The sequence below is a fragment of the Podarcis cretensis genome, assembly GCF_951804945.1.
Source record: "Podarcis cretensis genome assembly, chromosome: 2".
NCBI lineage: Eukaryota > Metazoa > Chordata > Lepidosauria > Squamata > Lacertidae > Podarcis > Podarcis cretensis.
In genome coordinates, this window is record NC_137171.1 from 36,675,243 (window position 1) to 36,691,697 (window position 16,455).

General features: G+C 45.1%; 1 protein-coding gene across 6 annotated transcripts in view; it reads right to left on the reverse strand.

Annotated features, from left to right (window-relative positions):
- Window positions 1-16,455, reverse strand: part of JMJD6 (jumonji domain containing 6, arginine demethylase and lysine hydroxylase) — an 88,242-nt gene that overhangs the window by 25,245 nt on the left and 46,542 nt on the right. For 3 of the 6 annotated variants that reach the window (XM_079966115.1, XM_079966117.1, XM_079966116.1), the window contains exons 7-8: window positions 11,368-11,452; window positions 9,733-9,793 (exon numbers count right to left, since the gene is read on the reverse strand). In XM_079966115.1, coding sequence (XP_079822241.1) covers window positions 9,733-9,793; window positions 11,368-11,452 — 146 coding nt within the window. The remainder of the gene's footprint in view (window positions 1-9,732; window positions 9,794-11,367; window positions 11,453-16,455) is intronic. The other 3 variants (XR_013835941.1, XR_013835942.1, XR_013835943.1) reach the window with 1 other exon arrangement.

Consider the following 16,455-nt stretch of genomic DNA (forward strand, 5'->3'; position numbering starts at 1 on the left):
CCCTGACCACTGGTCATGTTGGTTGGGGCTGATGGAAGTTGGAGTCCAACATATCGAGGGAATCTCTTTAGCTACCACTTCTCTGGCTCAACCCCTATATTTAATACCCTCCATATTGCTCTATCCCCCAGTTCAAACCACCTGAGAAAACTACTTACCTCAAGGTAGGGGGGGAATCCATCTGCCGGACCTATATATGCAGAAGTAAAAATTCCTGGACCCTTCTATCATACACATGCTTCAGTCTCCCTCCTCTATTTTGGATCGGTCACCCTCAGAAACTATAGTTTCTGGAGCAATCTGTGGACAACTAAAGTATGTACTGGGACACAAGGAGGGAAAACTGGGTGTAATGCCAACCAGCTCCATAGCATATGTTTTATATTTTCTAGGACTGAGAAGAAAGAGCAGCCCACAAAAGGTAGAGGTCAACTATGAAGTTTGCTTGCAGCATTGGAGTAAAACTACTGGAAAACAGCACTATGCAAATTCACTCCCTTCCCATATGTCACACACTTTCAGCAACAGCAACCACTCTGAACAGCAAAGCCTTGGCTCAGCAGCCTTGAGGAAAATGAAGCTTCATGAAATCTCATTTCCCCCCATGGAAAAACCAACAGCGTCCCCTGACAATGGCAGCCACACAAGTCTGATCGACTGGAAGTGTGCAGAACTTCAGCTCATTTAATTATCACACACTACCAGAGAGCTTGAAAAGGCGCTTTAATGGGTCACTGATCCTGGAGTTCCTGGATAAATGCTACTGAGACCATTCATTGAGAGAAATCAGCAGTAACGCTATGATTTATGAAAGGAATTGAATAAGGAACGGAGAAAGGATTTGTTGTTTCTGTACTTAGGGTTAGCCTGGCCACCGGCATATTCAGAAAGCTCTGAAGTACAGAGTTTTGTTTGTTTTCGTTCCCAGTGGAATGTCCAGGGAGGCCATGATATTTTCAGTTGCCTCTTGTGGAAGGAGTAAGAGAAACCTAAGATCGCTTTGCAATCATTCTCTCTGTTGCCGATGTTCAGGTGAGAGTGCTGGTGCTTATGTAATCAGATGACCAAAAGGGAAGTGTAATGAATTAGAATGTGCTTGGACGAGAGAGAGTATATGTTCAGAGGAAGGACTGCAATAAATACAAAAAGGCCAGCTTTAAAAGCAGCCAGGTCGTCCCCACCTTGTTGCATTTCAAATCACATTTGCATGTCACTGCATACAGCTGTATTGGGGGGGGGGGGGCTGTTTCCAAGTTTCCCACCGTTTGAGTTCACAACAGTGGACAGAGAGTGTGTATGGATGCCTTCATACGGTTATGTTTTCAAATAGGATCAAAGCTGGTTTGAGAGGAAAAGCATCAAAACTCAGTGTTTTTCAAGAAACTACAGGAGAGCTGTTGATTGAGGCCGATGTTGTGTGTACACACATCCACAAACCAGCAGTGGAAAAGTGCACGGAATACAGGCCAATTTTGTAAAAAAAGAAATAGCACCGAGCGTGCTCACTGACCACAAAATGCTGACAGTTTGTTGGGGATGGAGGGAGAAAACAGCAACGATATAAAACTGGATTAGGGGGGACTGGAATGGAGTAGGGGCATCCTGGAGGAAAGCCTGGCTGACTGAATAAAAAAGTGAACAGGCATGCTATAATAGCTGATGAATCTACCAAGAACCTCTTTCTTCCACTTCTTTCCATAGTCAGGGCCAGCCTGAGACATGTTGCCGCTGCAGGCAAAACACGACGACGCTGCACAATGGCACCCCCCACCCGCAGATCCTGGTCCCCTCCCTGCCTCTGCCATGCCCCCAACACTGCTTGTTGTTTAGTAATTTAGTCATGTCCTACTCTCCATGACCCCATGGACCAGAGCACGCCAGGCACTCCTGTCTTCCACTGCCTCCCGCAGTTTGGTCAAACTCATGCTGGTAGCTTCGAGAACACTGTCCAACCACCTCATCCTCTATCGTCCCCTTCTCCTTGTGCCCTCCATCTTTCCCAACATCAGGGTCTTTTCCAGGGAGTCTTCTCTTCTCATGAGGTGGCCAAAGTATTGGAGCTTCAGCTTCACGATCTGTCCTTCCAGTGAGCACTCAGGGCTGATTTCCTTCAGAATAGAGAGGTTTGATCTTCTTGCAGTCCATGGTACTCTCAAGAGTCTCCTCCAGCACCATAATTCAAAAGCATCAATTCTTCTGCGATCAGCCTTCTTTATGGTCCAGCTCTCACTTCCATGCATCACTACTGGGAAAACCATAGCTTTAACTATACGGACCTTTGTCGGCAAGGTGATGTCTCTGCTTTTTAAGATGCTGGCTAGGTTTGTCATTGCTTTTCTCCCAAGAAGCAGGCGTCTTTTAATTTTGTAGCTGCTGTTACCATCTGCAGTGATCATGGAGCCCAAGAAGGTAAAATCTCTCACTGCCTCCATTTCTTCCTCTTCTATTTGCCAGGAGGTGATGGGTCCAGTGGCCATGATCTTCGTTTTTTTGAGGTTGAGCTTCAGACCATATTTTGCACTCTCCTCTTTCACCCTCATTAAAAGGTTCTTTAATTCCCCCACATTGCTGCCAGCTGCATTACTGCAACTGTACCCTCATCTGCAGCTGTACCTGTGCTGCCGCCGCAATACAGGGCCAGTGGGTGCAGCGGCACAGTCGTTGGGTTGGTGGCACAGCTGAAGCCCCAGTAGGACTGACAGTGGCACAATGGCAGGTGCGGGGGCAGAGAAGGGGAGGGATCTGCCACCTGAGGCAAATGGCTTCCCCTCAACTGCATGCATGGAAGGCTCCTGTCTGAAGCCCAGGGATGGGGGACTTTTGCTTCTCCCAATGATGTTGGACTTCCGTCAGTCGTAGCCGCAGATTCCTCCACCCCTGCTCTAATGCTGTTGGGAAGATAGGATGAAGCTGGATAGGATGCAGTTAGATCTAGCTGCCCAGACACAAGTGGAAGAGGATAGGGCTGGGGGGCGAGTCCTGATGCTCTGGCATTCAGATGGTAGATGATGAGTGACCATCAACATACCATGTCATTTCAGAACAAAAATGAAAAATAAAACATTTTCAGAGTGATCAATGTGCGCTAAAGCTGCTGCTGCTGCTTCAAACACTAATGAAAGTTTACTGAACGAAGTCGACGGTCATCTATCCATGCTTGCAACTTAACTCTTATTTCCCTAGTTTTTACTTCTTCTGTGAGAACTTCGTCATTTAAAGATCAACACACAATCTCTGTGGGCCCTTCCACACGACCTGTTTATTGAGCGTTCATCCTGATTTACTGAGCATTTATTCTGATTAGACAATGTTTGCTATTTAATGTGCATTCGTTCTGATTTGTCTGCAGGGAGGTTAGATGACGTTGCCTCGAAGCACGTGTTATCCCTCACTTTCCTTATTGCAAAAAGTCCAAACTTTTAGGGAAGTGGGTTTGTTGCACAAGACCTCCCAATCAAATATAATTGAGCAACCTGAATTTGTGGCAGAGTCTCCCTCAAAAATAACAACAGTCTGGAAGCACCTGCAACCCCTACATAACCTAAGTTTAAATTATCCATAGATGCAGTAAAGAATTCTAAATATGGCAAAGCAAGCTTTCCAAGTGTTCATAGGAACTGGGCTGAAATGAAAAGGCCTACCAATATTTATATCTTCCCTGCCTCCAGCAAACTACAGGAGACACTTTTCAAGTTCTGGGCATGAGACTTGTTGCAAAATATGTAAGAGGAGTGGAATGACCTACTTTAAACAAAGCAGCTGGAAATACAATTTTAAAAGGCATTTAGCTAAACTCACTCCTTTGCCCTCACCCACCCCATCATGAGCCTGCCAGATGCCATGGGACTCTGCCTCAAAAGGTCATCTTCTTCCATGAAGTCATTTTTTTATTATTTTTAAAAATGGAGTACTTTAAATGCTTTCCCATCCTATCTTCCTCACAATCTGATCCTATGCAGGTCATTTTCTCAGAAAGTTATCCCAATTTCAGTCATACCTCAGTTTACAGATGCTTCAGGTTGCGTTTTTTTGTGGTTACGGACCGCCGAAACCCGGAAGTACCGGAACGGGTTACTTCTGGGATTCGGCGCACACGCATGCGCAAAAGCACTAAATTGCGCTTTGTGCATGCACAGAAGTGCCGAATTGCAACCCGTGCGTGCGCAGATGCGCCGCTGCGGGTTGCGAATGTGCATCCCGCACGGATCACGTTCACAACCCAAGCGTCCACTGTAGTTTGATAGGACTCATTTCCAAGTTTTAAACCTGTGAATCCTATAGCCTACTGGAGATTCTTGTGTGGCAATGTCACACCTTTAAGGAAGATGAAGAGGGATGCTTGGGGTAGGTCTCAGCTTGTTAAAAGCTTCATTTCTGGCTGCACCCAGATGGATAAGAGGATGTGAAACATGAAGCTTTGGTTTCTAACATTCATCATGCAAAGTCAGTGGCAGATTTGCCAAGTCATTCATCTCCTGCTATATGCAGTCTACAAAACACTTAAAGTATATTGGCTCCTAAATCTGCATGGACCTGGTACTTTTGAAATGAAGTGATACTGAGTCCATATCCCTGATCAGTTGTAAAGTACCCTTGTTTCTCCCAGCAGCTGGTATTCGGCGGCATAATGCTACACACCCTGGAGGTTTCATAGAGTTCAGGAATCAAATATGATAAAATAATATTGATATTTGATACTGCAGCAGCACTACATATTTGATCAGCAGCACTGAAGTGGGTAGCCTTGCCGCCCAAATCTGATGAAGCACAAGACTGCAGTGCTGAAATGGGGTGGAAATCTCCCGCTGAATCTGTCTGGAAGCAGACTTAAGTTCAAGTTGCCGAAAAGAAGTAGAAGAAGAAGCGAACCCAGAGTCAGATTGCAAAAGAAAAAAGAAAAAAGAAAGAGGAAAGAGAAAGTAGTTGAACTATAATAATGGGCACTCTTCTACAAAGATGGGAACTGGGGAGAGAGGCATCCATTTACATCAGAGAAACACTCAGAAGGCTGGATGCTGCAGGCAGGGGCGAAAAATGCATTAGCGAAGTACAAAATTTGCTGGCTAACAATTCAATTCCCACATGGTTGCCAGGGGCCTCACCTTCTTGGCCTTCCCAATTCTATTAATACGCCTGAATTATATAATACCTTTCTTCGTGGTTGGGAGGGGACGAGTGTATGAACCGAGACAGCCGCAGCACCAGAGTCCCATATGGCAAAGATCTTGTATGACCTCAAGTTCCCCAAGCCTTGGAATCCTGTCTGCCTCCACTAACTGCTATTGGCATTTTACATGGATATTTTAAGCTATTCCAGTAAATGGTATCTCAGGTTTGTGAAATGAATAAATTCCAACACACCCAGGGATCATGTTGCCTCCTTCTTAGGACAGTAATAGTTTTCCTTCTAGCTTCTTTCTTTAATTTGGAAGTCACTTAATCAATGTTGGATGCAGAGCTGGAGATCGATGATGCACCTTTCTTATTTTCATTCAGTGATGCCTGTTCAGGTGTGTCTGCATACATATGTAGTATCAGGGAATTGGACAAGCCAGATGGGAAGGAAGACTGGGCCCCTGAACCTTTTGTAGTACTGCAAGTGTGGAAATTTCAGGAGGTGCAGCTTTTCTTACCTTCACAAGACAGACAGCACCTGCTGGGGAGGAAATGCTTCCCACTTTTACAAATGGTTAAAGGTCCCTGTCCTCCTTTGCATCTGATCACCCTAAAAATCACCACTCTGAGCCTTACTAGGTGAATAAAATAGCTCTGTAGCCTCATGTCAGAGCTCTGGTTGGCTACTAGTCTCTAGTATTGCTTTTAGAAACCTCACCCTCACAGGGCCAGACTGGTGGTGTTTTGCTGCTGTATTCTGCAACATGCCACTGGTGCAATGAAAGTGGTGGTGGACTGAACCACCCACCCACCCACCCTTCTGCTTTCTCGGCTGTTATGTGATAATCCCCCAATGTTATTGCGTGACTGCTTTCTGGAGGAGCATATAGTGCTGCGATGAAAGCGAGGGCAAAGAACAAATGAAGCTGGAACCTTTGTGGTACAAAGAGTTACAGGATGTTGGCAGGAAGCTAAGGGGCACGCACCAATTGGAAACAAAGCACTGCAATATTTTTGCAGGCACAAACACTACTGCATATAACCACCCCGATGCCATCATGAACGCACAGTAAAAAGGACGCCAAGAGAGGTCCACTGTCTGCATTGGCTCTGTGCTTTGTTTATCTAGAGCTTCCACCTTTTGGCAGGACTCATGTGCCTTTAAAAGCTATGGAGCAGGCAGAAATTCAGCCGCTGGGACTGTTAAATGCTTTGGCATGCAACTTTACAGTCCATCTGGAAACCTAGTGCCAACGTCCTCCTGGGCTTTGTTTCGTAGGTGCTACAAGATGAGGACAAGCTACACCTGACACAACTATTATTCAGGACTACACATTACATTTGTATGCATACAGGAAGATATAAAGGGTGGGAAGATACAATCCAGTAGGCGATACTTTTGTGTGTGAAAAGATCATAGCTCTATAGCAAAGGACATGCTTTGCAGAAAATCTCTAAAAGAAACAAAATTGGAACTAAAGGATCAGATAGTGATCTCAAAAGACCTCAAAAACTGCTGCCAGTCAGAATATGCAATATTGGTCTAGATAATTGGTTTCACCCAGTTTAAGGCAGTTTCTTATGTCCCCCCCCCCCCTTTTAAACTGGCCTTCGTCCTGTGCCTTTAACCAGCAAAACCTTTCTGGGTGCAGAGATAAAATGAAGGCAAAGGATTCACCAGCTTAGCGTCTGTGTGCCAGACTGCAGTCAAAGGCACAGGAGCAGCGCCTATAAAGAAACGTGGCAGCTCCACTTCTTATTTCTCAAAAAAAAAGTATTGCTGTGTGAGCGCCAACAAATGGCACTATAAAACAGGGATGATAATCACTCCCCCTGCCCTGCGGACATGGTTTGTGAGGATTAAAGATTGTTTATAAGGGTGATAAGTGTAATCCTCCTGAGCCAATAGGATTGTTGCTGTGACATGGGGCCTCGAGGGACAGCAAGAAAGTGGGACAAGGATTTGTCCCACTTGCTGTAACCACCAGACAAGTTGCAAACAGCACCGTGACAACTTTCTGTAAACTTCCTCAAATGATCCTCCAACCCCGAAAAGTAATGCAGCACTTTTTAAAGTAAGCCAAGCCCAGTGCCCCATTTAAATTTCAGTAAGATTATCAGGCTTGCCAACTGCAAAAGCAACCCCCAGTAAATCTGGTGTGTTCCTATTGCTTGAACTGCAGGAACCACCTCCCAATTGGCGCAGATCACAGCACTGCTGAAAGCACAGCTACAAGGGCCAGTTGAAAAGTTGGCAACTCTAACTGGACACTGGAATTTGAGCCGCTGGTGCTGGATCGTGGCATAAAATACAGAGGGGTTTTGTTTTTTTCACATTTAGCTGGAAAGGCCTCAATGCACACATGTTTCTGTCTGCCTTGCTTTACGCTGTGTTCCCCAATTAGTCAATTAATCATTTGCAAATCAACTGATGGACTAATCACTTAAACAGGGCTCCATATGAACCTCTTCAGAGATGCCCTCCAAATCTGGCAAGGAGCTCTAGGCCCGGCTTCCAAAGTCGTTGTAAAGCAAGGGTAGGTGGAGGCAGAAATAGAAAGCAGATCTGTGCTAAATGGCGAAGGTCGTGTGTTGGTGAGCTACGCTGCCACGCTAGCGTTCTGCTTTATTTTTAAATGTATTATCATTTCAGATGTGCAATTTGTTCCATGCTGAGGTCTGCTCTGGCGGTTGGTGTGGAGGGGGGGGGGGACACACACCATTTGCTGGAGGTCCGCATCTAAAACGCCTGCAATTAATATAAATTGCCTAGTATTTTCATGAACGTGAAGGATGCCAGCTGATACAACTGGTGGACACACTGTGCTAATTTGACAATCTTCTTCTTACAAGGTTTCATTGACAAATCCCTGGCTTGTCTTTTGTTCTTCCCCCTGCTTTGCATCTCCTCTGAAAAGAATTAACAGCCTGATAATCAGGAGGAGGAAGCAGCTGCTTGGGGGGCAGGCAGCTAATCCTCTGCCCTCCCCCAGAAGGGATGGGAGAGTGAATGCAATGCCCAGGACTTCTTCACCGGAGGCCTTATTTATAGGATGTGACAGCCTTGCCTTAGCTCTCATCAGACTGCCTTATAACTGGGCTCAGACTCTCCAATTCACATCCTTCAAGAAGCAGGGTTCTTGCCAGGCTGCTTGAGTCCTCCCTCTCTGGCTCCCCCCCCCCCACCTCTGCTAATATAGGAGAGAAGTGGAAATGAAAAGTGAAAGCCACCTGGATTTTCATCTTTGCTGGCTCAGAGGGGAGAGGACGAAAGTGTAGAACTTGCAGGGTTCCGATTGTCAGCACCAGAGTTCTTTGTCAGCCCCTTCCATTGTATCGCAAGGGGTGAGTTCGCATCCAATAATAAGTCATCAGATCCCACCCAGGTGTGTATGTCATCCCTGATTTACTAGGGATGCAGATATTGTTTGCTTTTAATCTAAGGGTACTATGGCTGAGGTGTGCCACTATGGAGCTTTCTGTTCACATTTAAATATGATGGAGAGATATTCCCACAATGCACTGCACAATCTTCTTGTGCAACAAAGCCAGATAGAGGTGGAAGGCAAGCCTCATATTTTCAGAAATGTGCCTATTTCCCCAAGGTTGCTTAAAGGGCCAAAAATAAGGAAGCAGTTCAGGTAAGGCTGTGGGGTGGGTAGGTAGGACTACAGAGGTTGGAATCAACAGACAGGAGAATTTCTAAAGTAAGAAACAATGGGAAGTTGGGAGTTGCTGTCTCTCATTAGTAAAGGTAAAGGGACCCCTGACCACTAGATCTAGTCGTGGCCAACTCTCATCTTGCTTTATTGGCCGAGGGAGCCGCCGTACAGCTTCCGGGTCATGTGGCCAGCATGACCAAGCCGCTTCTGGCGAACCAGAGCAGCGCATGGAAACGCCGTTTACCTTCCTGCCAGAGCGGTACCTATTTATCTATTTGCACTTTAGCGTGCTTTCAAACTGCTAGGTTGGCAGGAGCAGGGACCGAGCAACAGGAGCTCACTCCGTCACGGGGATTCGAACCTCTGACCTTCTGATCGGCAAGTCCTAGGCTCTGTGGTTTAACCCACAGCACCACCCGCGTCCCTGTTTCTCTCATTATCTAGTGTTAATTTACATGTAGGTGTATACACATTTAAAATGTACTTTGTTTATGTTATGAATGGAACTGAATCAACTGACATTTAGAAACTGGATTACAATAGAGAGTCAGGAAAATCAGCAGGAAAACCAACCAAGTGGCAATGCATTGTGGCATTTGTCTAGTTTTCCCTAGAACTGCAGTCTACTGAAATATAAGGCACCTTACTCTAAAGTTCACATTTTCCGATTGGCTCTGATTTTCACAAGTGATCCCTATACCTTCAGTCCACATACAAAAGCTTGCACTAACTGGAATGTGCATTCCATTTTAAAATTGCCCTTTTTGCTCTGTCACAGCCTCTAATGGTTAAGAATTTCAAACAAAATAAATTTTAAAAATGGCTTTCTTCCAGTCTTACATTAAGAACATTAAAAAATGATGGTCTCCAGACTAAATGATGCTCTTTGCATCACTTGTGCAGTCTTTTATTGCCAACGTTTCTCCCTCCAGCCACCATGCATCCCCAGACTTACCATCTTCAGCCTCAGGTTCCCTCACCACTAGTTTCTCATTTTCTGATTCCTGATCTTCTTCCTGGAACAGAGGAATTAAACATAAATCTGTTGTAAAGATGCTGGCGGCAAGACCTCCCTAGAAAACAAACAGAGCAGCACACTGCAGAATCATAAGGGAATCATAGGCATAATAGCTCAAAGATAGAATTTTAGTTGGATCTCACGGAAAGGCATCTTCCATTAAATAAATCTTAAATTCATTTACACTTTCTTCCCCATTGCTCTTCAGAGGAACAGGCGCCGGAAGATGGAATTTAAAGGCTTATAAATGCATGATAGAAATTCATGCAACTTATACTCACAGCACACGTAAAAATGGTTTGCACAAGATGGTTAAGAGAGAAAAATAAATTTTAAAATGAATGACCCCTTTTTTTGGCACAGGGAATTCATTAAGTGCTTTTTTCCCCTTAAAATTGCCCTCTTTAAAACTTGAATTGGCTAGCATGTACATTCTATTTTAAAATGTTATTTATCTACTTCCTGTCCTGTGTTAATAATGCACACATACATATTCCAGGAGAAGGTGGGAGCCTGATTCTTTTCTGGTGGTAGCTTATGTGTGTGACAAAAGGAACTACCTCTATTATAAAAGGGGAAAAAAATAATGATTACAGGAAACTTTGGTCTTGGATTTATAGACCCACCCCTTCTAGTTTAAGCATGTTCATTTTGATCCACCTCATTCCATCTTTGGTCATGCACACACACACACACACACACACAGCACAGAACCTCTGAGCATCTGCAGAGTGCCTGCACATGTTCAGAGGCAGGGGGCTTGGCAACCACCAAGGGGAGGGGGATGTCTGATGGTGCTCCAGCTACAAAAGCTGAGGCTGCTGAGGAGGCCAGAGACCATCTTGGCTGTGAGTCCTGGGAGACCTGCTCCCTGCCTTGCAGGCTTTTTCCACTGGCCTGGGAGTGTGGGGCCCTGACTGACTCCAACTACAAAAGCTGAGGCTGCTAAACAGACCCTTGGGCTGGGGTGTTATTGGGAGGGACGGTTCAGTTATCACTGTTGGTTTTTTGTAACTTTATTTTAGATCTTGTTGTGATGTATGTGGAAGTGGTTGAGTTTGGTTGTGTATTTTTCAGTGCTTTACTTATTGTTTATAACTACTTTTGTTATGTAGTAGTTATGTAATTTTTTTCATGTGGTAAGCTTCCTCATGTATGCTTTGAACTGTGAAAAGGAGGCATAAAAATAAAACCCCCCAGATGGGGGGATATAAATAATAATAATAATAATAATAATAATAATAATAATAATAATAATTAGTGCCACAGTGAAGACCTCAGTATTAGCAAATTCCCAGAACAAGAGCTGCTATTCTATACATAGGTTGAAAAGTAATTCTCTTCTCTCAGGGAGAGCCGGGAGATGCAGTTCCGTGAGAGGGAGAATCACGAATTCTCAGCATCCTCAGTAAACTACAATCCTCAGAATTCTTCAGGAAATGCTCTGAAAATTGTTATTGAACTGATTTTCTGTTCGGGTTTGGATTTCAAGTTCTTGCCATTGGAGAAGCTGGTGGCTCAATCTGCTAGTCCCCCTTCCACAGACAAAAATGCCCACACGCCCACACTTACTTTTCCATTAACACTTAGGTGCTGGAATGCATAACAGGGCAGCCAGCAGCAGCAGCACATATTCCCTCTCCGTATCTCTGCATCCCTGGAGAGGAGTGGAATAGCCAGTCAGATTCCAGATGGTGTGTGGGCCTGTCGCCCATCTCCTCCCCACCTCATCTAATCTCCCATGCTTGATTCAATGGGACAGGGCCTTTACAGTTGCTACCATTTGCTCTATTTGTAAATGATGGTGTGTGTGTGTGTGTGTGTGTGTGTGTGTAGAGGAAGAGCCACGGGAGGCTGCCAGCCTCGATTACAAAGATGGAGTCAAGTTGGAGAAGAGACAAAGGGAGCTATTACAGACATCTCAGGGTCAAGAGCTCGGAGAGAGCTCAGAGAGAGGAGAGATAAAACAGGAGCACTCTCCCGGCAGGAAAGGTCTTGGGAATTCAGAAAGCAGCTTCATAGAAACCAGAAATTTGCTGTTGTTACCCAGAGGTCAGATCTGGACGGAAAGTGTCACCGCTGAGGAATGTGTGTTATTCACCATCCTTTTTGGGTGCATCTCGCATTCTCTGGTCTCTGACTCACCAACCGGCTGGACACACACACACACACACACAGAGCCAGCATCTCCTACACACATGTCTATTTTAGTCCATGCTTCCAAAAATGGAAACTCCTTTCGCCTCTTCATTCATTTATTTCTCAACAGCCCTTATTTGGGGTGGGGAGAGGAAGCGTGACCCAACAAGCTGGGGGTTTCTTATGCATAGAGAGAATGTCAGAAAGGTGGCTTGGTCTGGTCGTCTTGCATAGATGGGGCAGAACAGACCAGAGAAATTCTCCTTGAATGGGGGATTGTTATCTGATCGTCTGGATGCAATAGAGCACTATGCCATGGGTAGGCAAACTAAGGCCCGGAGGCCGGATGTGGCCCAATCGCCTTCTCAATCCGGCCCACAGACAGTCCAGGAATCAGCGTGTTTTTACATGAATAGAATGTGTTCTTTTATTTAAAATGCATCTCTGGGTTATTTGTGGGCCCTGCCTGATATTTTTACATGAGTAGAATGTGTGCTTTTATTTAAATTGCATCTCTGGGTTATTTGTGGGGCATAGGAATTGGTTCATTCCCCCCCCTTCAAAATATAGTCCAACGTCTGAGGGACAGTGGACTGGCCCCCTGCTGAAAAAGTTTGCTGACCCCTGCAATATGTCACCCACTATTCTCCCATCCACACTATACATCTAAAGCCCTATTATACCACTTTTAACAGTTATGACTTCCCTCAAAGAATTATTGGAACTGAAGTTTGAGGGCACTGACTGCACAGACCTACAATTCCTAGGATCCTTAGCAGACTACAGTTCCCAGGATTCCCCATGACTTAAAGTGGTGCTTGAAACATATGCTGTGGTCATGAACAGTGTTTGGGTCCTTGAACCCAGCCTGTAAGATCTGCACTACTGCCGTGTTTTCTCTATTGCCCATCTCTCTTGGTGGGTGGGTGTGCATGAAGGAGAGGTTTAGACCAATAGACAGAGCTAAGATAGATGGAAGCTAAGTAAGTCTGGGTCTGGTCAGTGCCTGGGCAGGAGTGGAGACCTTCTCAGAAAACAATGTATGCTGCATTCAATCCAATGATGCAAGAACGGTGGAATATCAATATAATAAAATAAGTATTGTAGAACTCTGGAAGAGCAAACGAGAATTTTAGATATCTAGACAGACATCTGTCTGCCTGGGCCTATGTGTGGGATTAACACACGGGAAAGAGTCCAGTGGGACTCTTCTGCTAAGTATAAAATACCAGTTTAAAAATAAACATATGCTTCCATTAATGCTTTAGCCTGGATAGCTCAGTTGGTAAGAGCATGGTACTGATAATGCCAAGCTTGCAGGTTTGATCCCCATATGGGACAACGGCATATTCCTGCATTGCAGGGCATTGGACTAGATGATCCTCAGGGTCCCTTCCAACTCTACAATTCTGTGACTCCAGGAAATCTCTCCTTTTTTGTTATGTTCACCATTATGATAAAGTTAAACCATTTTCTGACCCTCTTGCCTTTGCAGGTTTGTGTTCTGACTTCTAAGCAGCAGGTGTTCCTTGGCCATTATTTTTAACAGATCAGGATGTACGTTTCAGCTGTCCGAAAGCTGTGCTCAGGACTATTCGTGCTGAACATCTTTTCATGAGGTCATATAATATGGGCTGGGGCGGCGGCAGCAGCGGGGGCGTGTTCACAACATGTTTCCATCTCCTCTCTATTCCTTTGCCAATGGTAAGAGCGCCTCTCTCCGAAGCATGTCCCAACAAAACCAAAACTGGGCAGTGCAGATGGCCTTTCTCAGGAGGAATCCAGCAGTTTTCAGGGTCTGGTGGAACTTGCTTTACATGTTTGCCTGACAGAGTAACACAGCAAGGTGGAGGCACAGGTGAGCAGGAGGTTCACAGAATATCACAGCGAGTTTATTTAATCATGGCGGGAGGGGGTGGGGAATTATTTCCCCAAGTCATAACTAAAGCAAAATGGTCATATTTGCAATGGGGTTAATATAAGAAAGCACTGGATCCGCAGGAATGTTCTAATTTTTGCTCGTTATCATCACTTCTGGAGACGATCATCTGGGGCACATGCACTAGACTGCAGTTGTTGCTTGGTTACTGCAGAGAATTCAAATGATTTTTCCCAAGGTAGTGTTTTCACTGCAAAATAAAATAATAATAATAATAATAATAATAATAATAATAATAATAATAATAATAATGCATCATTTAGTGCTGGGAGGGGGAAATGCTGTATTCCTCTACTCCCACTGTTTTCATCGCAGTTGTGTGCAGTGTGTGATGCCGCAATGCAAGAGAATGGCTGTGGCAGTGCCAATAAACTATTGATTCCTTCCTCCTCCTGCAAAAGTCAGCATGAAGTCAGGGAAAGATCATCCCATACTGCAGAATAGGGTGAAATGAAAGTGTGTGTGGTGTTGGGAGAGCCTGCTGCTGCAATACCACCCCTTCTGCCTTACAGTCATTCATTAAACATGTTGAGCACAGCAAGAACATCTGAATAGGGCGCTCCTTTGAATTATAAAGCACCATGGAATCCTCACTTCTGCTTTCTGCTGTGTTGGAACAGCGGGGCCGGAGGTTTAAGACATTTCCTAATGGCACATCTGTCTGGGAGACCTTCTTCCACTTCTGCACACAACCAGAAATATGGAAAGCAGTCTCAAAAGCAGGAAGCAGAGTCTGGTGCTGAACTATCTCATGTGAACATTGCACCTTCCTCTGTGATGCCTGGATTGTATTGGGTTGGGTGAGAAGTCTGTTTGGGTTCCTACCAAGTCCAGTGCGAGATGTACATATAAGCTAAACAAGCTATAGCTTAGGGCCCCACTGCCTGGGGTGCCCAAAAAAAATTTAAAGGGAAAAAAACTAGATGTACTTTGATAAAATACATATTTTGTTATGTGCAAATGGCTTTAGATACCTATTAGGTCCATAAATTACCATATACTCAACACAAACAACAACAACAATTTGTTGTTGACAAAGGACAGCTGGACATATAAAGGGCCCCATTACTTTCAGTAGCTTAGGGCCTCATCAAACCTAAATCCGGCCCTGCTTCCAACTGTACAATTCTATGATTCTGAGTGTAGACTGTGGCATTCATGCCCACGGCTTGCTGTTCGCTGCAATCAAGGTGTGTGCTGTTCAGCACTAGCTTTGAGGCCTGCACAGGGAGAACACCACTTTTATGATAACGCCAAGGTTGCAGGTTCGATCCCCGTATGGTGCAGCTGCCTGACTGAGAGCTGGACCAGATGATCCTCAGGGTCCCTTCCGGCTCCACAGTGCTATAATGCTGTGCCACACTGAGGGTCCCTAAGAGTTATCAAGTCAAGCCGCTCTTCTGTAAGATGGAACAGCTGTTTCAATGATGAGCAAACAAGAGGACAGAAAGGCCCATCGGCAGAAAAGCCTCGACCCAGTTGGCAAGCAGCAGGCAAAGGAGCATCAGCGCAGATTTTTTTGGGTCATGAAGGCCATGGTACCCTGGGAGGCTTATGTTCTCCCAGTGTTCACTGACTGTGGCTTGGAGAGTGACATCAGCAGGGGTGGCAAGGAGGTTTCCCTTTAGGAAAGAGGGCAGTGGAAAGCTTCTTGCTTGAGGGCAAACAGAGGCACAGATCTGCGAGCATCTGGGGGAACTGCTGCATACACAGGCAGTTTGGGCAGCTGCTGTAATTGACAAAGATCCATTCATTGGAGGATTATATTATTTTTGTTTCATGAGTATTGCAACCTTGTTTACCCCCTCCTTTCCTCTGTGCATTCACTCTGTGAATGCGATGGGGACATTAATGTCAGAAGGAATGGTGAATTTTGGGGTGAGAAAAGCCAGGCTCTGACTCTTCTGGTCACTTTCAAAGATGGGCAGTTATGGGAACATGACAGAGAGGGGCATGGTGGGCTAACCCCCCCCCCCCAGTTTCCGTGCTAAATCCATCTATTACTGGACTGTATAGATCAGACTGCCACCTGTTTTTAAGCACAGCTCTGGCAAGAGGAAAAGGGAAAGAGGCTCATGATATCACCTTGTTTGTTTCCTACAAGTTCATTTCCCTTGTCCCCCAAACAGAGGCTGACATCTAACAGTTAAAGTTGCCAGATGATCCTTGCAAAAGAAAAACAAAGAGAAAAAGCACGTAAGGTCTGCCAGATGCTTGATTTTTGTTTTTATTAAAAGTGAAAGAGCAATCCCAAGCCCATAGAGGCTGGAGGAGGAATCTGTGTGATCTGTACTCTGAGGGAGAAGAAGGGTGTGAAGGGAATGTAAACACCGAGCTCTGAAGAGGAAAACCACAGCTTGGAAAATAACTCTTGGCTTACAGTGCTGAAGCCAGTAACACGTTGCCATTTATGGCTCTGCTTTCTGACCCAAGCCTGATGCAAGACACTGCAAGAGGAAAAGGGAAGGAACAAAGTCTGGAAGAAAGGCACACTCCACGAACATGGCCAGAGAGACAATGACATCATGCCCTGTTCATTTTCACCCTTATTCCACATCTAGAACTCTGCCTCCTTGTATTGA